Source organism: Plecotus auritus (assembly GCF_963455305.1).
Source record: "Plecotus auritus genome assembly, chromosome: X".
NCBI lineage: Eukaryota > Metazoa > Chordata > Mammalia > Chiroptera > Vespertilionidae > Plecotus > Plecotus auritus.
The window spans coordinates 89,813,046-89,836,335 of record NC_137784.1 but is presented as its reverse complement, the minus strand read 5'-3'; the positions used below and the strand labels follow the sequence as shown (position 1 = coordinate 89,836,335).

General features: G+C 40.1%; 1 protein-coding gene across 5 annotated transcripts in view; it reads left to right on the top strand.

Annotated features, from left to right (window-relative positions):
• TRPC5 (transient receptor potential cation channel subfamily C member 5) overlaps positions 1-23,290 on the top strand; it is a 397,050-nt gene that overhangs the window by 315,236 nt on the left and 58,524 nt on the right. For all 5 annotated transcript variants that reach the window (XM_080653342.1, XM_080653344.1, XM_080653345.1 and 2 more), the window contains one exon: positions 5,181-5,376. In XM_080653342.1, coding sequence (XP_080509468.1) covers positions 5,181-5,376 — 196 coding nt within the window. The remainder of the gene's footprint in view (positions 1-5,180; positions 5,377-23,290) is intronic.

Below are 23,290 nucleotides of genomic sequence, written 5' to 3'. Positions count from 1 at the left end.
GTACCATGTTGAATAAGAGTGGTGAAAGTGTGCATCCCTTACTTGTTACTGATCTTAAGGAAAACACTTTTAGATTTTGCCCATTGAGTATGATATTGGCTGTGAGTTTGTCATATATGGCCTTTATTATGTTGAGGTATGTTGCCTTTATTCCCACTTTGCTGAGAGTTTTTATCATAATTGGGTGCTGAATTTTATGAAATGCTATTTCTGAATATATTGGTATGAGCATGTGGTTTTTATCTTTCATTTTGTTTACGTGGTGTATCATGTTTATTGATTTGCGGATATTGTACTAACCTTGTATCCCAGGAATAAATCCAAGTTGATCATGATGTATGATCTTTTTAATGTATTGCTGGATCCAGTTCACTAATATTTTGTTGAGGGTTTCAGCATTATGTTCATCAGAGATATTGGCCTGTAATTTTCTTACTTTTTTTTTTTAAATATATTTTATTGATATTTTACAGAGAGGAAGGGAGAGGGATAGAAAGCTAGAAACATCGATGAGAGAGAAACATTGATCAGCTGCCTCCTGCACACCTCCCACTGGGGATGTGCCCGCATCCAAGGTACATGCCCTTGACCGGAATCGAACCTGGGACCCTTCAGTCCGCAGGCCAACGCTCTATCCACTGAGCCAAACCGGTTTCGGCTATAATTTTCTTTCTTTGTAGTGTCTTTATCTGGTTTTGCATTTAGGATACTACTGGCCTCATGAAGTGAGCTTGGGAGTCTTACCTCCTGTTGAATTTTGGGAATAGTTTGAGAAGGATAGGTATTATTTTTTCTTTGGTACAATTCATCTGTGAAGCTGTCCAATCCAGAACTTTTGTTTGTTGAAAGTTTTTGTTTTATTACTGCTTTGATTTCATTAGTTGTTATCTGTCTATTCAGATTATCTGATTCTTCCTGATTCACTTTTAGAAGATTGTTTTATTCTAGGAATTTATCCATTTTGTCCACATTGTCCAATTTGTTGTCATATAATTGTTTATAATTCTTTCTTGCAATACATTTTATTTCTGTGGAGTCAGTTGTTACTTCTCCTTTTTCATTTCCAATTTTATTTATTTGGTTCCTCACTCTTTTTTTCTTGGTGAGTCTGTTAAAGGTTTGTTAATCTTGTTTATCTTTTCAAAAAACAGCACTTGGTTTCACTTATCTTTTGTATTTTTTAGACTCTATTTTGTTTATTTATGCTCTGATTTTTATTTCTTCTAGACATTTTGGGCATTTTTGTTGCTGTTCTTTTCATAGTACTTTTAAGTGTAAAGTTAGATTGTTTATTTGAGATTCTTCTTGTTTCTGATTTTAGGCCTGTAGTGCTATGAATTTCATTTGTAGGGCTGCTTTTGCTACGTCCCATTGATTTGAGGTTGTTGTATCTTCATTTTCATTTGTTTCAAGGTATATTTTGATTTCTTCCTTGATCTTGTTTCTAAGTCATTCAGTGTTTAGTAATGTTACTTAGCCTCCATATCTTTGTATGTTTTTCTTTTTTTCTTTATTGATTAAGTTATTACATATGTGTTCTTATCCCTCTGTTGCCCCCCTAACCCCCACCCATGCCCTCAACCCCCTGGTGTCTGTGTCCATTGGTTAGGCTTATATGTCTTTGTGTGTTTTTCTTTTTTTTTTCCTTGTGATTGATTTCTAGTTTCATACCACTATGGTCAGAGAATATGCTTGATATGATTTCCATCTTCTTAAATGTATTAAGACTTAAAATCTGGATTAGTATAACAGTCTGGGGCTTTATGCTAAGAAGTTGACTATTGAAAGTAGAAACTGAATGGTGTAGATATCAGTTATAAATATTTTTCTGAAACATGAAAAAAATAAATTATTAAGACTTATTTTGTGCCCTAACATGTGAGTCTGTCCTGGAAAGTGTTCCATGTGCCAGCCTTAAGTCTTATCTCTCCTCTAAATAACTTCCCACCTGCCACACGAAGGTTTCTTTTCAAATACCAGTGTTATCCTGTCATCTCCTAGGCTTAAGGCTCACCAGGTATCTGAATTTTCTCCAGTATAAAATTCACCTCTTTACCATAGCACACAGGATTTAGTTATCTGGACCCCACCACTCCACCCTCTTACTCCTATCCTTCATAGTCAACATCTTTCTTGCTCTTTTCCAACTACAGGGGAGCATCTCAGCCCTACAGCCTTCTCACATAACATACCATACCATTCCTTCTGCCTAAAATGCCCATCCTGGCCAGCCTAGAAAACTTGTACCCCTCCTCTAACTCTCTGCCAAAGCATTACCTGCTCTTTAAGTCTTTTCTTACTCTGACCTTGCTCTCAGTAACAGTCTCCTGTGTTTTCCATGGCCTTCTAACTACATCTCCACTACAATAAATAATCTGCTGTATTTTAGTAATTTATTGTCTCTCACCATACTGAGATTCCCAGGTTAGTAAGCCTTGTACCTATCATAGAGGAAACTAAGACATAAAGGTGTTCAACATGCCCATTAAATAACTGAGTAAAAAGGATGAAGTCCAGTAGCAATCCTATCTTTAATTCTAGAAGATCTAGTTCTGTTTTACCCTCCCCCCATATGGTTGAAGTACCTGGCCAGCTCTGTCATTCAGCTGATCAACTTTGAACTTCCTGTCAGCAAAAACCCTTGGCCTTTCTCCTATCTCCCTCATTTTGTACTTGGGCACTTGGCGTGAGAGCAAAGCTCTACATTGATCCCTATTAAATGTCATCTCATTAGTTCTAGCACATTGTTCCAGGCTGTTAAAATATTTTTGAAACTTGATCCTGTCATTCAATCTATTAGCTAACATTCCAAGTCTTATGTCATCTGAAAATTTAAGCTTACCATCTATTCTCATCTAAAGCATTGAAAACACATTCAGACCAGCTTGGTATTTGGTGGATAGAATATTGGGCAGCTATTGAAATGTTACCTTTGAAGATTCTATATATATACAAAATCTATAATTTTTAAAAGCACAAAATTTATATATACTATGATTTCAATTATGTAAACTAGATATACAAATGGATGACAATCTATTAGGACAATAAAGAAAGGCAAAACAACAACAAGGTTGTATTTGGGTTGATGATTAGTAATACTCATAAAAATAACTAATATTTACTGAGTGTGTGGTCCAGGCACTATTACAAAATGAGCTTTACATGAATTAACTCATATAATCTTTACAACCATGCTATCAAGTAGCCACTATTATCATTAACTATTTCACAAATGGAGAAATTAGGGCACAAAGAAGTTAAGCAGGCTGTTCCCAGTCACATAGATGACCAGTGGCAGAGTCAGGATTTCAATTTAGGCATACATGCTCCAGTCTCTTTATTGTTGATGCAGGTATAAGACTGGTTTTGTAAAGCCACGTAAAATTTGTTGTGTAAAATTACAATAATCACAAATGCAGCCCTAGCTCAGGTTTGGCTCAGTGGGTAGAGTGTTGGCCTGTGGATTGAAGGGTCCCAGATTCAATTCCAGGCAAGGGTACATGCCCAGATTGCAGGCTCGATCCCCAGTAGGGGGCATCAGGAGGCAGCCGATCAACTATTCTCTTTCATCATTAATATTTTTCTATCTCCCTCTCCCTCTCCCTTCCTCTCTGAAATCAATAAAATATATATTTTTAAAAATGCATGTATAGCTAAATAGCACAGAGCTGTGACCTAGCAGGTCATTTGCAACCTCCTTGTAGACTATCGCCATTCATTTATGGCTATTCCTAATCAATGTTGATTTCTCTACCTAACATTCAGTCCATATTTTCCCGTATTATTTACGTGGATAAAAACTTAGTCCCCTCAAAGGCTTTTCTTTTTTTTCTGACCAGATATTAAATGTCCTTATTGATTGTCTTCAGCTTTCTCCATTAATTTCAGTTCATAGCCTTCTTACTAGTAATACGATCATTACAGGGTGGTGCCATTCATTTGTACTTTCTTTAGTTATTTTCTTCTCCTGTCATCTTTTATAGAGTTATTCAACAAACATTCAGCAACTGCTATGTGCCAATCAATGAGCATATTGAGTAAGATGGCATCCTTATCCACAAGAAGTTCATAGTCTAATGGAAAGTACAAGCAAACAATTAGAATAACTGCCATTTTTAATGCTAACGATATCCCAGACACTGTGTTGGGTGCAGTATCTTATGTGATAGAGTAAGATGGTTAAGTGTGTGGGCTCCAGAGTCAGAAGAACTGGGTGCAAATCCTACCTCTTCCTGGCTGTGTGACCACTCTGTACCTCAGCTTCTCATCTGAAAAACAAAATAGTATCTACTTCATAGGGTTATTCTGAGAATCAAATATTATAATACATTGAAAATACCACAGTGCCTGCCATATAGTAAGAGCACAAATGTTAACAATTGGTATTTATCCTATCAATAACTATTTTAGAAATCAGGAAACTTGAAGTTTAAAGTGGCTATGTAACTTTTCCAAAGTCAAATAGTTAATAAACACTTACAGCTGGGTGACCATGAGGAAGTCATTCAATCTCTGAACCTCTGTTTCCTCAGAAGTAACAAAGTTTTTACACGGATCATAATGATAATGTATGTAAAGTGCTTAGTATGCTTTTATAGTACTCAATAATTATTAGTTAATATAACATTTAAAACAACCCATATAACGTGTTAATTCAAAAATTCTCAAGCTCCTCAACTGAGCTGAGCACCATCCTGGGAGCTGTGGGAATCACAATAGAAGTTTTAGAAATGATAAGTGCTCATGTTCACTCAATTACCAAATGTCAGAGTTGACATTTTAATCCACAGCAATATAATCCAAGCACCATAATGCAAGTGCCACTGTATTTCTCCCTCTATGTAATTAGACTGATGGTAAATCACATGGTCTGAAGATGAGAGAGGAAGTTTGGTGGAGGAAGTCTTCAGCCTTTAAAATAAGTCTTGCAATGCTATAGATTCTGCGTAGACTAAGAAGAGGGAGATGGTATAGGTGGAAAGACAAAGCATAAGAAGTGAGATCAAACAAACAAACTGATCTAGTTGGTTTGAGTTGGGGAAGAGACCAAAATATGTGAGATCATCAGTCTGTTTGGATGCAAATATGGCAGCCTCCTTATTAAGCAGATTACCTCACATTTTCTCTCATCTTGCTCTTCCTGAAGAATTAACTAACCTGCTCTTTTCTCTCTTTAGGCTCTTTGAAACCCTTCAGTCACTCTTCTGGTCTGTATTCGGACTTTTAAATCTCTATGTCACCAATGTGAAAGCCAGACATGAGTTCACAGAGTTTGTGGGAGCTACCATGTTTGGGACATACAACGTCATCTCCCTGGTAGTGCTGCTGAACATGCTGATAGCCATGATGAACAACTCCTACCAGCTTATTGCCGTGAGTAGCTTTGTTTTACAAGGGTGGTTCCCTTTATTAGGGTGGTTTCAGGAGGGTCACATTGGCAATCTGTCTGCTTAAATTATTTTACATGAGCTTTCCTAGTTGTTAGATTGAATTATTTATTTCCAAGACAACTCAGTTTGGACTCTCAATCCATTGAATCTCAGAAATCTAAAAGATGTTCTACTTAATAAGGTTTTTTGATTACCTGATAAAATATTTTTAAATCTCTGAATCTGTTTTCTTGTCTTAGTAAGGAGAGCTCAGGAGGTCTGAGTACAATTTTGCTACAACATGTCACCCCACTAACCTCCAGGGGAAATTGAGCTGATCCAGTTCTCTAAGAAACAGGGCCTTATCTCTCTCTTCACTGCAATCATCTTTCTCCCAAAACTGAGCATTCCACTGATAAGGACAACCTTCTCAGACAGAGTGGCTATGTTCTTGATCAAGGATATATGAATAACTGTACTTCACTGTGAGATGCTCTTAAGTAGAGTCCATAGATGAATATTTTTTCACCATCACGTACCATTTGGATCAGCAATATTTCTTACTCTAAACTAGAAATGGCAAAGGTATAGGATATGAGATCAGTCTGGGCCCTGCCTTATTTTGTGATGCCAAAGTAAATATATAGCAAAGAAGTTCTGGCTATCAGAGGTCCTATTTAGTTGGATATCAGTGAATTTGGATATTTAGTTAATATTAAGATGCTAAATCACCCCCATGGGTTCATCTCTTGCTCAAGGTTTTGCTGTAGCATTAAAGGAACAGAATTAAAAGACCCGAGTCTTACATTCCTTCATAGGTGCTATTTTTCTGACTTGGTTTGCCACTGAGGAGTCACTTAGCCTATAGAAAAGAAGCTTAATTTTTGGTTACGTGTGTGTGTGTGTGTGTGTGTGTGTGTGTGTGTGTGTGAATGTGTCCACAGGCATACCTCGTTTTATTGTGCTTCACAGATGTTTCATTTTTTTACAAATTGGAGACAGGACCCTCCAACAACAAAAATATTATGATTGCTTTATTGCAATATTAACTTTATTGCAGTGGTCTGGAACCAAACCTACAATATCTCCAACGTATGTCTGTACAGGCACACATGTGTACACACATATTTCATAAATGCTATTGGTGATAGTAAACATCTGTGATCCATTTCCATTAAGGACAGACCAAAGAGGAAAGGATTTATGTTGTAGCGGGAAATTTTTGAGTTATATGTATGGAAGAACTTCTTAATCATAAATGGCAATCTATATATATAAAAGCCTAAGTGACTGTTTGACCATTCGACTGTTCAACCTTTCAACCAGTAGTTATGACACGCACTGACCACCAGGGGGAAGATGCTCAACACACAGGCATAGAAACATGAAACAGACTGATGAATCTCAGAGGGAAGTCGGGGGAGGGTGGGAAGAGATTAACCAAAGACACTATATGCATATTAGAGGCTCAGTGCACAGATTTGTGCACCAGTGGGGTCCCCTGGCCTGGCATGCAGTGATTGGGCCAAAACCAGCAGTCTGACATCCCCCAAGGGGTCCCAGATTGAGAGAGGGCGCAGGCGAGGCAAAGGGACCCCATTGGTGCACAAATCCATGCACTGGGCCTCTAGTGAAATATATTCTTCTAGGTGGATTTGTAGCATTTTTTTCATTGGAGAGTTGTAAATATCAGGATATAAAATTATCTACTAGGATAGTTAAGATCTTAGGTGCTTAGTTGGGGGATAAGCACAGGAATATAGTGAAATATATTATATTAAGAATTAGAAGACTAGGGATTCTAGTCCTAGTTCTGTCAATTATAACTGTGTGACCTTGAGTAACTTTTCCTTCAGGAGCCTCAGTTTCTTCATCCAAAAATTGAGGGGATTGGAATGCATGGTCTTTTTCCCCCCAGCTTTATCAATATACAATTGACATCCAGTCATGAGCCCCATAACAACATTTTGGTCAACAATGGACCACATAAAAGATGGTGGTTCCATCCTAATATATAAAAAGCCAGGGACAGTCACAACTGAAACAACCAAATGGGCGACTGAACAGCAGGCTGCATGGGGTGACAAGGCCGGCAGGGGGGGTTAGTGAGGGACAACCAAATGACTGAACAGCAGGCTGCATGGAGAGACCAGGCTGGCAGGGGGGGCAGTTAGGGGTGACCAGGCCAGTGGGAGGAGTGCATTTGGGGGCTACCAGGCCAGCAGGGGGCAGTTGGGGGCAACCAGGCCAGTAGGGGGGGCAGTGAGGGGCAACCAGGCCAGCAGGGGGGGGGCAGTTAGGGGTGACCAGGCTGGCAGAGAGGGGCAGTTGGGGGTTACCAGGCTGGGGGGGGGGGGCAGTAAGGGTTGACCAGGCTAGCAGGGGGCAGTTGGGGGCGACCAGGCTAGCAGGGGGAGTATTAAGGGGCAATCAGGCCAGCAGGCAGAGGCAGTTAGGGCAGACTAGGCCGGCAGAGGGGGGTAGTTGGGGTGACCAGGCCAGCAGGCAGGTGAGCAGTTAGGAGCCAGTAGTCCCAGATTTTGAGAGGGATGTTTGACTGCTGGTTTAGGCCCGATCTCTGGGATCGGGCCAGATCGGGCCTAAACTGGCAGTTGGACATCCCCCAAGGGGTCCCGATTGGAGAGGGTGTAGGCTTGGCTGAGAGGGACCCAGCCACCCATGAACAAATTTCATGCACCGGACCTCTAGTAGGATTATAATGGAACTGAATTTCCTATAAGAAATGGAAGGATATGTGGGTTCAGGAAGAACATCTTTTTCTCTGACAGGAGAAATATCTGTGGGGTTTGGCAATAGATTCCCTCTTACTCGCAGCACCTCAGTTGTGAGTGCACAGATCTCATCTCCATCAGTCAGCCACTGAGCTGTTTCAGTACAGAGGAGCTTGTGTCCCCAGCACTACAGAGGGCACTCAGATGTAGCCCATGGTCTTCAGAGTTCATTGCTGTAAATTCTTTGTTGAGGACAAGGACACAATTCCACAGGAGCTACTTTAACAGGTATTAAGTGCCACTGATACTTCAGTAAAAGCTTTCTGTGATAGTATGAATCCAGCCTGTCCCTGTACTTTGAAACTATATTCAGGTTGTAATAGGTAAAACATAGAAAAGTTTTATTTCTTCCATCAATGCAATGCCAGAGAGAACCCATGTGCCAGATAGTGTGAAAGGAAGCAAAAACAAATTTCCAAAGGCAAACTATAGTCCCCAGTTCTATACCCTCTCCATGTTAAACACCTTCTTTTTTTTAATCTTTATTGTTGAGATTATTACAGATGTCCCTCTTTTTTTTCCCCCATAGCTCTCCTCCACCTGGTTCCCACACCACCCCAGGCCCTAACCACTCTATGGTCTGTGTCCATAGGTACTGCATACATGAATATAAGATCTTTGTCTAACCTCTTCCTGAACCCCCACACACTCCCTTCCCTCTGCGAATCATCATTCTGTTCCATTTCCATGCCCCTGATTCTATTCCATTCACCAGTTTATTCTGTTCATCAGATTTTTCATTCATTTGATTTTTAGATTCACTTGTTGATATGTATTTGTTGTCACTTTGTTGTTTATCATTTTTTATCTTAACCCTTTTCTCCTCCTCCTCCTCCTCCTCCTCCTCCTCTTCCTCCTCCTTTTTCTTCTCATTCTTCTTGTTTTTCTCCTTCTCCTTCCTTCTTCTTCTTCTTCTTCTTCTTCTTCTTCTTCTTCTTCTTCTTCTTCTTCTTCTTCTTCTTCTTCTTCTTCTTCTTCATCTTCTTCTAGAATTCCCTTCAGCATTTCATATAATACTGGTTTGGTGGTGATGAACTCCTTTAGCTTTTTCTTATCTGTGAAGCTCTTTATCTGACCCTCCATTCTGAATAATAGCTTTGCTGGGTAGAGTAGTCTTGGTTGTAGGTTCTTGCTATTCATCACTTTGAATATTTCTTGCCACTCCCTTCTGGCCTGCATTGTTTATGTTGAGAAATCAGCTGACAGTCATATGGGTACTCCCTTGTAGGTAACTAACTGTTTTTCTTGCTGCTTTTAAGATTTTCTCTTTGTCTTTTGCCCTTGACATTTTAATTATGATGTGTCTTGGTGTGGTCCTCTTTGGATTACTCTTGTTTGGAGTTCTCTGTGCTTCCTGGACTTGTAAGTCTATTTTTTTCACTAGGTAGGGGAAGTTTTCTGTCATTATTTCTTCAAATAGGTTTTCAATGTCTTGCTTTCTCTCTTCTTCTGGCACCGCCATAATTCAGATGTTGGTACACTTGAAGTTGTCCCAGAGGCTCCTTACACTATCCTCATATTTTTGCATTTATTTTTTTATTTTTTATTATTATTTTTTTTCTCATCTAGTAGGGTGTTTTTTGCTTCCACATATTTGAAATCATTGACTTGATTCTTAGGATCCTCTAGTCTACTTTTGAATCCCTGTATATTATTCTTTATTTTATTTTTTATTTTTTTACTAATAAATCTTTATTGTTCAGATTATTATAGTTGTTCCTCTTTTTTCCCCCCATAGCTCCCCTCCACCCAGTTCCCACCCCACCCTCTGCCCTGACCTCCCCCCCACACTGTCTTCATCCATAAGTGTACGATTTTTGTCCAGTCTCTTCCCACATCCCCCACACTCCTATCTCCCTGAGAATTGTCAGTCCACTCCCTTTCTATGCCCCTGATTCTATTATATGCACCAGTTTATTCTGTTCATCAGATTTTTTTATTGACTTGATTTTTAGATTCACTTATTGATAGATATGTATTTGTTGTCACTCTGTGGTTCATAATTTTTATATTTACTTTTTTCTTCTTCTTCCTCTTCTTAAAGAATACCCTTAAGCATTTCATATAATACTAGTTTGGTGGTGAAGTATTCCTTTAGCTTTTTCTTGTCTGTGAAGCTCTTTATCTGCCCTTCAATTCTAAATGATAGCTTTGCTGGGTAGAGTAATCTTGGTTGTAGGTACTTGCTATTCATCACTTTGAATATTTCTTGCCACTCCATTCTGGCCTGCATAGTTTCTGTGGAGAAATCAGCTGACAGTCGTATGGGTGCTCCCTTCTAGGTAACTAACTGTTTTTCTCTTGCTGCTTTTAAGATTCTCTCTTTGTCTTTTCCCCTTGGCATTTTAATTATGGTGTGTCTTGGTGTGGTCCTCTTTGGATCCCTTTTGTTTGGGGTTCTCTGCACTTCCTGGACTTGTAAGTCTATTTCTTTCACCAAGTAGGGGAACTTTTCTGTCATTATTTCTTCAAATAGGTTTTCAATATCTTGCTTTCTCTCTTTTTCTGGCACCTCCATAATTCGGATGTTGGTACGCTTGAAGTTGTCCCAGAGGCTCCTTACACTATCTTCATATTTTTGGATTCTTTTTGCTTTTCCAGTTGGGTGTTTTTTGCTTCTTCATATTTCAAATCATTAACTTGATTCTTGGGATCCTCTAGTCTACTGTTGGATCTCTGTATATTATTCTTTATTTCAGTTAGTGTATGCTTAATTTCTAGTTGGTCCTTTTTCATATTCTCAAGGGTCTCGCTAAATTTATCAGCGGTTTCTAGAAGACTCTTGAGTAACCTTATAACTGTGGTTTTGAACTCTATATCCAGTAGTTTGCTTTCCTCCATTTCTTTCATTTGTGACCTGTTTCTTTGTCTCCGTATTTTGGCTGCTTCCCTGTGTTGATAGAGTGGCTTTGTGTGCTAAGTGTTCTATAGGGCCCAGTGGCTCAGCCTCCCTAATTACCTGAGATAGACACTCTTGGTGCACCCCTTTGTGGGCTGTGTGCACAGTCTTGTTGTAGGTAAGCCTTGATTGCTGTTGGTATCACTGGAAGGAATTGATCTCCAGGCCAATTGGCTGTGAGGATCAGTTGTGTCTATGATGCGGGAAATTCTGTGCTGGAGACACCCTTATGGAGCAAGACTTGCTTCAGTGGTGCTTTGGCGCTCACGGAGTCTGCCCCCTGAATGTGTCTCTTATGGATCTGAAGAGTTGTAGTCTGGATGGTCTCTCTCTGACCACTGGGTACACTGGCTCTTGGATCTCCAAGGAGAGAGGCCACGCAGCAGGAGCTACAGAGGGATCTGCAGATTCCTTCTCTTTGTTTAGGGTTTGGAGGTGCCCAGAAGAGGCTCAGCTGTGAAGCAATGAGAGTTTCTGTCGAGCCTTGGGTCTTCTTTTGGAGGCTCTGGGGCTCTTCGACCCAGCTGCACTATGTTAAATTTCAGATTGCAAAGGGCCAGGCCATTCATATGCAAAAGCCTCTGTGCACAGCATGGGTGGGGTTGTAAATTAGGTTGGGCGGGGTTTCAGGGAATCACCAGGATGGAACAAACAGCAATGGCTGACTGTCAGCCCTGCCTCGAAGAGTTCCTGTGTCTCTGTATCCCATGGCACCATGCAGGAACAATGATCTCTACAAGCACCTCTGAGAGCAAGCCACTTGACTTGTTTCTACCCGATGCCAGACAGTCCAGTTTCTCCCTGTATGAGTCTGGATCCCCAGAGTCTCACCTGGAACTGGAGTTCAGAGCAGTTGGGAGCTTGTATTTCCCTCCCAATTGAAAAAGACAACAGCGTACTCAGTTGCCAGTCCTTTCCACGTGCACACCTCTGTACCTCTGCACTTCACTTCTGCACCTCCTCCAAGTCTCAGTGTGTTTTTCTCTTTCCTTCTAGTTGTATAATTTCCACTCAGCCAGCCTTCCCATGGTTCTGGATGATACCCGTTTTGTATTTTAGTTGTAGTTTCAGAGTGGTTGTGCAAGGCAGCAAGTTCAGGTGTTTATCTATGCTGCCATCTTGGTTTCTATTATTCTTTATTTTAGTCAGTGTATGCTTAATTTCTAACTGGTCCTTTCCCCCCCCTTTTTTTTTTTTTTTTTTTTGGCATTCTCACTAAGATCCTTGAAAGTCTCACTAAATTCCTTGGAGGTTTCAAGAAAATTCTTGGGAAACCTTATAACTGTGGTTTTGAACTCTATATCCAGTAGTTTGCTTTCTTCCATTTCTTTCATTTGTGATGTTTTTCTTTGTCTCTGCATTTTGGCTGCTTCCTTGAGTTTGTTTCTATATATTGGGTACCTGTTAAGTCTCCTTGAGTTGATAAAGTGGCCTTGTGTAGTAGGTGTCATATATGGCCCAGTGGCTCAGCCTCCCCAATCACCTGAGGTGGACACTCTTGGTGCACCCCTTTGTGGGCTGTGTGCACAGTCTTGTTGTAGTTGAGCCTTGATTGCTGTTAGTATCACTGGGAGGAATTGACCTCCAGGCCAATTGGCTGTGGGTACCAGCTGTGCCTACAGTGGGAGAGCTACTGTGCAGGAGACACCCTCATGGGGCAGGACTTGCTTCAGTGGGGCTTTAGTGCTCACTCAGTCTGCCCCTTGAGTGTGTCCCTTATGGATGTGAAGAGTTGTAATCTGGTATCATCTCACACGGACCACTGGGTACACTAGCTCTTGGATCTCCAAGGAGGTGGAAAGTCTGTCACTGCCTGAGGTTACCCAGCAGGAGCTACAGAGAGATCTGCAGATTCCTGCTCTTAGTATCAGGTTTGGAAGTGCCCAGACGAGGTCCACCTGTGAATCAAGGCAGGCTGCTGCTAGTGCCAGCCTTGGGCCTTTTATTGATAGCTTTGGGGTTCCCTGACCCAGCTGTAGCTAGTTTGACATGTTTTAGGCTGAGAAAGGACAGGACATTCATATGCAAAAGCCACTGTGCACAGCTTGGGTGATGTTATAAATTGGGTGGGGCGGGGTCTCAGGAATCTCCAAGGTGGAGCGAACATAAATGTCTGCCATTCAGCCCTGCACCAGAGAGGTCCCAGCATGGGAACAATGACAGTTGGGGACACCTCTGTCTGGAAGAAAGCCGCCCCGGCATTCCTGCCCCAATGCCAGACAGCCCAGTTTCTCCCTGTATCTGTCTGGGTCCCCCAGAGCCTCCCTGGGCACTGGAGCTCAGAGTAAGCGGGAGCTTGTAAATTCAGTTCACAGTGCCAGCCTTTTAAGAGGAGCAGCTGGGTCTCTAGCAGCATGTGTGTCACTCAGCCCCAATCTGCACTTGTTTTTACAGTTCGTAGTTCTTACTGGCCGTAGGGACTTCTTTCCCCAGCTCTGGGACCCTGGCCTGGGGTTTTGGTATGGGGCTGGGACTCCTTGCTCCTACAGGTAACCTCCAAAGAGGCAATCTCCCTCTAGATTAATAAAGCAGCACACCCGGTTGCTGGACCAGCCCGTCTGTGCCTCCACACTTCCTACCAGTTTCAATGTGCTTTCTTCTTTACCTCTCTAGTTGTAGTGCTTCCACTCAGCCAGCTTTCCCGCAGTTCTGGATGGTAGTTCTTCTGTATTTTAGTTGTAATTTCGGCGTGGTTGTGGGAGGCAGCAAGTACAGGCATTTACCTATGCGACCATCTTGGTTGTCTCTCTAAACACCTTCTTTTTTATGAATATCACAATGTTCCTTAATCTGACCATTGCTCCAACATGCAATAGCCCAAACCACATTACCTCAATAATCTCTATGTTCCTTTATCTCTCCATCTTGGTTTCTTATTCCTACTGATCCTCGGGCCACCTTTCACTCCTTCCTGCAGTCACTATTGTGGTGATCCACACCTTACCCAGCCAGTATCTCTAAGATATTTCCAATTAATCCATCCCACATAATGATTCATGTTAATGTTCATCCAGCTCACAGAGTTCATGAAGCAGCATTGGCAACTTTGAAGTTCTATTTCTGACCCTGTAGGAAGGATTGAGGGGGAGGGCTTGAGGGATAGTGTTTATAAAGTCTACAGTGATGTACAGTAATGTCCTAGGCCTTCACATTCACTCACCACTCACTCACTCACTCACCCAGAGCAGCTTCCAGTCCTTCAAGCTCCATTCATCATAAGTGCCCTATACATGTATCATTTTTTAACTTTTATACCATATTTTTTAAATTTTTTTTATTAAGGTATTATATGTGTACATACCTTACCATTGCCCCCCCCATCCCACTCCCATACATGCCCTCACCCCCCAATGTTTTCATCCATTGGTTACTCTTATATGCATGCATATAGGTCCTTCAGTTGATCTCTTATTTCCCCCACCTCTCCCTAACATTACCGCTGTAATTTGACAGTCTGTTTGATGCTTTACTGCCTCTGTATCTATCTTTTTGTTCATCAGTTTATAATGTTTTTCATTATGCCCAAATGAGTGAGATCATGTGGTATTTTTCTTTCATTGACTGGCTTATTTCACTTAGCATAATGTTCTCTAATTCCATACAGGTTGCTACAAATGGTAGTAATTCCTTCTTTTTTATGGCAGCATAGTAGTCCATTGTGTAGGTGTACCATAGTTTTCTGATCCAGTCATCTGCTGACGGGCACCTAGGCTGTTTCCAAATCTTAGCTATTGTAAATTGTGCTGCTATGAACATAGGGGTGTATATATCCCTTCTGATTGGTGTTTCTGGTTTCTTAGGATATATTCCTAGGAGTGGGATTACTGGGTCAAATGGGAGTTCCATTTTCAGTTTTTTGAGGAAACTCCATACTGTTCTCCACAGTGGCTGCACCAGTCTGCATTCCCACCAGCAGTGCACGAGGGTTCCTTTTTCTCCGCATCCTCGCCAACGCTTGTTGTTTGTTGATTTGTTGATGATAGCCATTCTGACAGGTGTGAGATGGCATCACATTGTCGTTTTGATTTGCATCTCTCGGATAATTAGTGACTTTGAGCATGTTTTCATGTGTCTCTTGGCCTTCCTTCTGTCTTCTTTCAAAAAGATTCTATTTAGGTCTGTTGCCCATTTTTTTATTGGATCATTTATCTTCCTTTTATTAAGTTGTATAAGCTGCCTGTAGATGTTGGAGATTAAACCTTTATCAGTGATAACATTTGCAAATATGTTCTCCCATACGGTGGGGTTTCTTGTTGTTTTGTTGATGGTTTCTTTTGCTGTGCAAAAGCTTTTTATTTTGATGTAGTCCCATTTGTTTATTTTCTCTTTGGCTTCCGTTGCCCTAGGGGCAGTATCAATGAAAAAGTTCTTTTGTCATATGTCTGAAATTTTGCTGCCTGTGGATTCCTCTAGTATTTTTATGGTTTCCCGTCTTATATTTAAGTCTTGTAACGATTTTGAGTTTATTTTTGTGTATGGTGTAAGTTGGTGATCTAGTTTCATTTTTTTGCATGTATCTGTCCAATTTTCCCAACACCATTTATTGAAGAGACTGTCTTGCCTCCATTGTATGCTCATGCCTCCTTTGTCAAATATTAATTGTGCATATTGGTTTGTGTCGATATCTGGATTCTATATTCTGTTCCATTGATCTATATGTCTGTTCTTGTGCCAGTATCAGGCTGTTTTGAGGACAGTAGATTTGTGATACAGCTTGAAATCTGGTATTGAGATCCCTCCTATTTTATTCTTCTTTCTCAGGATTGCTGTGGCTATTCGGGGTCTTCTTTTATTACAGATGAATTTTTGGAGGGTTGCTCTAGGTCTGTGAAATATGCAGTTGGTATTTTAATGGGGAGTACATTGAATCTATAGATTGCTTTGGGTAGTATGGACATTTTAATGATGTTGATTCTACCAATCCATGAACATGGTATGTTCTTCCATCTGTTTACATCTTCCTCTATCTCTTTTTTCAGTGTCCTGTAGTTTTCCGCGTATAGGTCTTTTACCTCCTTGGTTAGGTTTATTCCTAAGTATCTTAATTTTTTTGGTCAGATGGAAAATGGGGTTGCTTTTTTTAGTCTCTCTTTCTGTAAGTTCACTGTTGGTGTATAGAAATGCCATAGATTTCTTGGCATTAATTTTGTATCCTGCTATATTGCCGAATTCATTTATTAAGTCTGTTAGTTTTTTGATGGAGTCTTTCGGTTTTTTTATGTACAATATCATGTCATGTGCAAATAAGGACAGCTTTACTTCTTCTTTTCCAATTTGGATGCCTTTTATTTCTGCTTCTTGTCTAATTGCAGTGGCTAATACTTCCAGTACTATGTCAAACAGGAGTGGTGAGAGTGGGCATCCCTGTCTTGTTCCTGTTCTTAGGGGAAATGGTTTTAGTTTTTGCCCATTGAGTATGATGTTAGCTGTGGGTTTATCATATATAGCTTTTATTATGTTGAGGTATGATCCTTCTATTCCCACCTTGTTGAGAGTTTTTATCAAGAATGGGTGTTGGATTTTGTCAAATGCTTTTTCTGCATCAATTGATATGACTATGTGATTTTTATCTCTCAATTTGTTTATGTGATGTATCACATTTATTGATTTGCAGATATTGTACCATCCTTACATTCCTGGGATAAACCCTACTTGGTCATGGTGTATGATCTTTCTGATGTAGTGCTGGATCCGATTTGCTAGAATTTTGTTGAGGATTTTGGCATCTACAATCATGAGGGATATTGGCCTGTAATTCTCCTTCATTGTGTTGTCTTTATCTGGTTTTGGTATTAGGGTGATGCTGGCTTCATAGAAGGAGCTTGGAAGTGTTCCTTCCTCTTGAATTTTTTAGAATAGTCTGAGGAGGATAGGTTTTAGTTCTTCCTTGAATGTTTGGTAAAACTCTCCTGTGAAGCCATCTGGCCCCGGGCTTTTGTTTGCCGGAAGGTCTTTGATGACTGCTTCAATTTCTTCCATAGTTACTGGCATGTTAAGCTGTTTAGATTCTTCCTGATTGAGTTTTGGAAGGTTATATTTTTCTAGGAATATGTCCATTTCCTCCAGGTTGTCCAGTTTGTTTGAATAGAGTTGTTCGTAGTATTTTTTAACAATCCTTTGTATTTTGGCAGGATCTGTTGTTATTTCACCTCGTTCATTTCTGATTTTGTTTATTTGGGTCCTCTTTCTTTGCTTCTTGGTGAGCCTGGCTAGAGGTTCATCAATCTTGTTTATCTTTTCCAAGAACCAGCTCTTGGTTTAGTTGATCTGTTGTATTGATTTTTTGTCCTCTATGTAGTTTATCTCTGCACTGATCTTTATTATTTCCTTCCTTCTGCTTACACTGGACTTTCCTTTTTGCTCTTTTTCTAACTCTTTGAGTTGTTGGGTTAGGTAATTTATTACCATTGTTTCTTGTTTTTTGCAGTAGGCTTGTAGAGCTATGAACTTCCCTCTCAAGACTGCTTTCGCTGTGTCCCATAGATTTTGGATTGTAGTGTTTTCATTGTCATTCGTTGCCATGATGTTTTTTTTATTTCTTCTTTGATCTCTCTGGTAACCCAGTCATGGTTTAATAGCATGCTGTTTAGTCTCCATGTGTTTGATTTCTTTGGGTTGTTTTTATTGTAGTTGATTTCCAGTTTTATGCCACTGTGGTCTGAGAAGATGCTTGATATGATTTCTATCTTCTTGAATTTGAAGAGACTTTGCCTATGTTCCAACATATGGTCTATCTTTGAAAATGACCCATGTGCACTTGAGCAGAATGTATATTCTGTGGCTTTGGGGTGAAATGTTCTGAAGATGTCAATTAATTCCATCTGGTCTAGTGAGTCATTTAGGATTGATGTTTCTTTGCTGATTTTTTGTTAAGAGGATTTGTCCAATGGTGATAGTGGGGTATTAAAGTCTCCTACTATGATTGTATTGCTGTCAATCTCTCCCTTGATATCCTCCAGGAGTTTTTTTATGTATTTGGGTTCTCCTGTATTGGGTGCATATATGTTTACCATTGTCATTTCTACTTGTTGGATTGCTCCCTTTAGTATTATGAAGTGGCCTTCCTTATCTCTTGTTATGTCCTTCACTTTGAGATCTAATTTGTCAGATATAAGTATTGCTACCCCAGCTTTTTTTTCCAGTTCCATTTGCCTGGAAAACCTTTTTCCATCCCTTCACCCTCAGTCCGTGTGCGTCTTTTTTTCTGAGGTGGGTTTCTTGGAGACAGCAGATATATGGGTCATGTTTTCTTATCCAATCCATTACCCTATGTCTTTTGATTGGGGCATTTAATCCATTTACATTTAAAGTTATTATTGATAGGTACTTATTTGTCGCCATTCCTATTCATTACCCCTGTGTTCCTTCTTCACTTCCTAATTCTTTTTTTTTTTTACAGCAGACCCTTTAGCATTTCTTGAATTGCTGGTTTGGTGGTAATAAATTCCCTTAGTCCTTTTTTGTCTGTGAAGCTCCTGATTTTACCTTCAATTTTGATGGATAGCCTTGATGGGTACAGTATCTTGAATTCAGACCCTTCCTTTGAATGACTTTGTATATTTCATTCCATTCCCTTCTGGCCTGATGAGTTTCTGTTGAGAAATCAGTTGCTAGTCTGATGGGGGTTCTTTTGTATGTAACTTTCTGTCTCTCTCTTGCTGCTTTTAAGATTCTTACTTTGTCGTTGGTGTTTCCCAATTTAATTATAATGTGCCTTGGCGTCGGTCTTTTGGGGTTCATTTTGCTTGGGACTCTGTGAGCTTCTTGGATTTGTGTGGGTTTTTTCTTCTCTATATCAGGGAAATTTTCTGTCATTATTTCTTCAAAGAGGTTTTCTATTCCTTGCTCAGCTTCCTTTCCTTCTGGAACCCCTATTATGTGGATGTTGTTTTGTTTCGTGTTGTCCCAAAGTTCCCTTATGCTCTCCTCTTGACTTTTAATTTTTTTTTCTAGAAGTTGCTCTACTTGGGTATTTTTTCCCATCTTGTCTTCTAGCTCACTGATGCCGTCCTCTGCTTCTTCTAGTCTACTCTTGATGCTTTCTATTGAGTTCTTTACAGCAGCGATGTCATTTTTCATTTCTTCTTGGTTCTTCTTCATTTCCTCTTGGTTCTTGCTCATATTGTCGAATTTGTCTTCCATTCTTTTCAGCCACCTTATAACCATTTCTCTGAATTATTTTTCTGGAAGGTTTCTTGCCTCCATTTCCTTTACGTCCTTTTCTGGTGATGCCTGCTTTTCTTTCATATGTGGGCTGTTTCTTTGTCTCCCCATGTTCTGTCTTCTCTGGGTGTCTGGTTATGTAGTTCTCTCTCTCCTGCATTGATTTAAAGGCACAAAATACAGCACTACCAGGTACAACACACAAGGCACTGAACAGAAATGTATTCACGATATTAATAACCTCCAATAAAGGTGACCACCAAAGAAAGTCAAATTAGGGGATAGGAGAGAAAGAAGAAGAGGAAAGAGAAGGAAAGAAGAAAAAAAAAAGGAGTGTCAAAATGAAATTGGGAAAAGGGAAAAAAAAGAAGAAAAAAAAAGTAAGAGAGACAAGAAAGAGACTAAGAGAGAAAGGGAAACCGACTATATATATTGGAGATAAAACTCCAGTAGAACAATCACTAATCCCAGCAAATGCCAGCAACAAGTACCTGGGGATTAATACAAACTACAACACCAACTAATATTGAGTGAGGCAAGGGAAAACAGAAGCACTAAACAAACAAAAAAATAAACAAAAGAAGAATAAGCAAAACAATCTCCAAAAAAGCATAAAAATTCGATATAATCTACATTCAAGCAAACAACAACAAAAGGACAGAGAGAAAAACAATTTTTTGGATAGTTAAGACAGCGAAGAGAGAGGTGTGTATGGACTTGGAGCAGGGGATTGGAGATTAGATATATAAGTAGGGTGAAATTTTAACAGGGGGTAAACAGAAAGAATAGGGAAAATCTAAAGCAGGAAAGGGGTAAGATAAACAGGACACCGAAAAGGGAAAAGTGAGGAAGAGAGTGATGGCATAAAGGTAGAGTTGAGATAGAGTAAAATGATGCTAAAGGAAAGATAAAAATAGAATGTAGAACATTAATCCCAAAACAAAATGAAGAGAGAATAAAATGACACTTAAAAAAAAAAGATAAAATAGCAGTAGTAATAATACGGATTGAAATAAAAATGTAATAATTAGAAAGGTAAAATCAAGTGAGGAAAAAAGAAAAAAAAATTAGTTTCTTGAGTAAAAGATGCAAAAAATGAAAATGAAAAAAATAAAATAAAATAAAAATAAAATGTGGAGTAGTGAAGGTCATTCACTTCCTCTGTTGTTCTGTTTGGCACGCCTGTTTCTCAGTCCGGATAGTATTGCGGTTCCCTGCATTCCACTGCTGTTCAGTGATGTAAGCCAGTCCTGATTTTAAGCAGGCGGTGTATCTTAATTCCTATTCCTTTATTTTTGATTACACAACAGTCAATTTGTGATTCAGCCCCTGGGTGGCAGTGTTTCTGGATTGACTTCTGGGTCTATCTATGGCCTCTCTAGGCAGTGTTAGAGCCTTCTTTCCCTGTGGCACTCACTACTGGTTTGTGGGAGTGGGCTGCCTCAGAGCTGGCTCTCAGATGGTCACTCCCCGCTCCGATCCCCAGGTTCCAGGAAAACAACTTTCCCCTGCAGTCTCCCAGGGTGTCCCCAACTGGGTGATCCTATGTATTGGGCTTAGTAATCAGAAGCAAGAATTTCAAGAGGAAATAGCGCAAGTGTGCGAACTCCAGGGCTGCGCGTAAGTCTAGGCAGCCGGCACACCCCTGAAATTCTTAGGGTGTCCCTGCACGTCAGATCAAAATGGGTTGCTTTTTAGAGAGCCCTTCTGTTAGCAGCTCTGAGGACCCCCTTCCACATTCACAGATCACGCCAGCCCCAACAGCCACGGATTTTTCTAGGCACAGACTTCCCTGGTCCTCCAGCTCCCGCAAAACGCGTGTTCCTCTCTCCCGCCGGGACCAGAGACCTCACCTTATCCCAGGCGAAATCTGACCTTTCCATGGTGGAGTGTAGAGCTCCTCTGAACCCGTGTGTTTGCGCCAATTGAGGAGCGTTGTTCTGGGGCTCGCAGTTGTTCCGTGGGTGCCGCAGTTGTGGATTCTTAGGTTTCTGATAAGCTCCACTTTCTGGTTCCAGATGGCGCAGACTCTGCGTCCAAGCCCGCAGCTCCGGGAGGGGACCCAGCTGCAGTGGGGGCTTCCAGGTCAGGGGAACCCCGTCTAGTAGTCTCCCACCTTCTTCTGGAGTTCAGCTGTCCCCCAACTTGCCAACAAACACTCCTAGTGCGACCCTCAGCTGTTCTTTCTTTCTGCTCCGGGACAAGGCTCAGAACACGTCTGTCTATTCTTCGCCATTTTTCCCCTCCTCTATACCATATTGTTACTGTATTTTTTTCTATGTTTAGATATGTTTACATATACAAGTACTTATCATTGTGTTACAATTGCTTACAGTATTAAGTAACGGGTTGTATAGGTTTGTAGCTTAGGAGCAATAGATTATATCATTTAGCCTAAGTGTAGTGGGCTAGACCCGTGGTCGGCAAACTGCGGCTCGTGAGCCACATGTGGCTCTTTGACCCCTTGTTTGTGGCTCTTACACAAAATACCAAGGCCTGGGCGAGTCTATTTTGAAGAAGTGATGTTAGAAGAAGTGTAAGTTTAAAAAATTTGGCTCTCAAAAGAAATTTCAATCGTTGTACTGTTGATATTTGGCTCTGTTGACTAATGAGTTTGCCGACCACTGGGCTAGACTATCTAGGTTTGTGTGCTATCTATGGCATTTGCACCATGACAAAATCACCTAATGACATATTTCTCAGAACATATCCCCATTGTTGTGACATATAACTGTATAATATTGTGTAAGTTTAAAGTATATAATGTGATGATTTATACATGTATATATTGTGAAATTATTACCATAAGGTTAGCTAACACATTTATCATCTCACATAAATTACCTCTTTTGTGACAGTTAAGATCTACTCTCTTAGTAATCTTCAAGTATGCAATAAAATATTGTTTACTATATTAACCATGCATTAGATCCCCAGAACTTATTCATTTTCTAAATAGAAGTTTGAACCTTCAGTCCATGGCAACCACCATTCTACTCTTTTTCTATGAGTTTGGCTTTTTTAGACTCCACATATAACTGGAATCATACAGTATTGTTCTTTATCTGTCTGACTATTTCACTTAGCATAATCTCTTACAGTTAGTTTCATCCATGTTATCACAAATGGTAGGATTTCCTTCTTTCTCATGGCTGAATAATATTCCATTACATATATATAACATATCTATATATGTATATATATTTTTTTTCATTATCCATTCATCCATCAATGGATACTTAGGTTGTTTCCATATCTTGACTATTGTGAATAATGCTGCATGGGGGTACAGATATCACTTCAAGAGTGATTTCATTTCCTTTGGATATGTACCCAAAAGTACAATTGCTGGATCACATGGGAGTTCCACTTTTATTTTTTGCGGAACCTCCATACTGTTTTCCAGAGTTGTTGTACGAGTTTACATGCCCACCAACAGTGCACAAGGGTTCTCTTTTCTCCACATCTTTGCCAATACTTCTTTTTTTAAAATATATTTTATTGATTTTTTACAGAGAGGAAGGAAGAGGGATAGAGAGTTAGAAACATCGATGAGAGAGAAACATCAATCAGCTGCCTCCTGCACACCCCCTACTGGGGATGTGCCCATAACCAAGTTACATGCCCTTGACCAGAATCAAACCTGGGACCCTTCAGTCTGCAGGCCATCGCTCTATCCACTGAGCCAAACTGGTTAGGGAGCCAATATTTCTTATATTTTTTTATCTTTTTTATAATAGTCATTCTGATAGGTATGAAGTGATATTGCATTGTTGTTTTGATTTGCATTTCCCTAATGATTAGTGACATTGAGCATGTTTTCAGGTACCTGTTCGGCATCTGTACGTCTGACTCAGTGATATTTAATATCACTGACAACTCATATCATGTGAGTCTGGGTGTCTATAGATGAACTAGATGGGCCCACAAGATTTTTTCTTGATCTGAAATTCTGCCATCTGTTGCTTTTGAAATGGAATAGAGTTCAATTTCTTTCTCCTTCTTTCCCTCTTCAAATACCTATGCCTCTCTCTCTCTTTCTTGGTAGTTCAAACACAATTAGA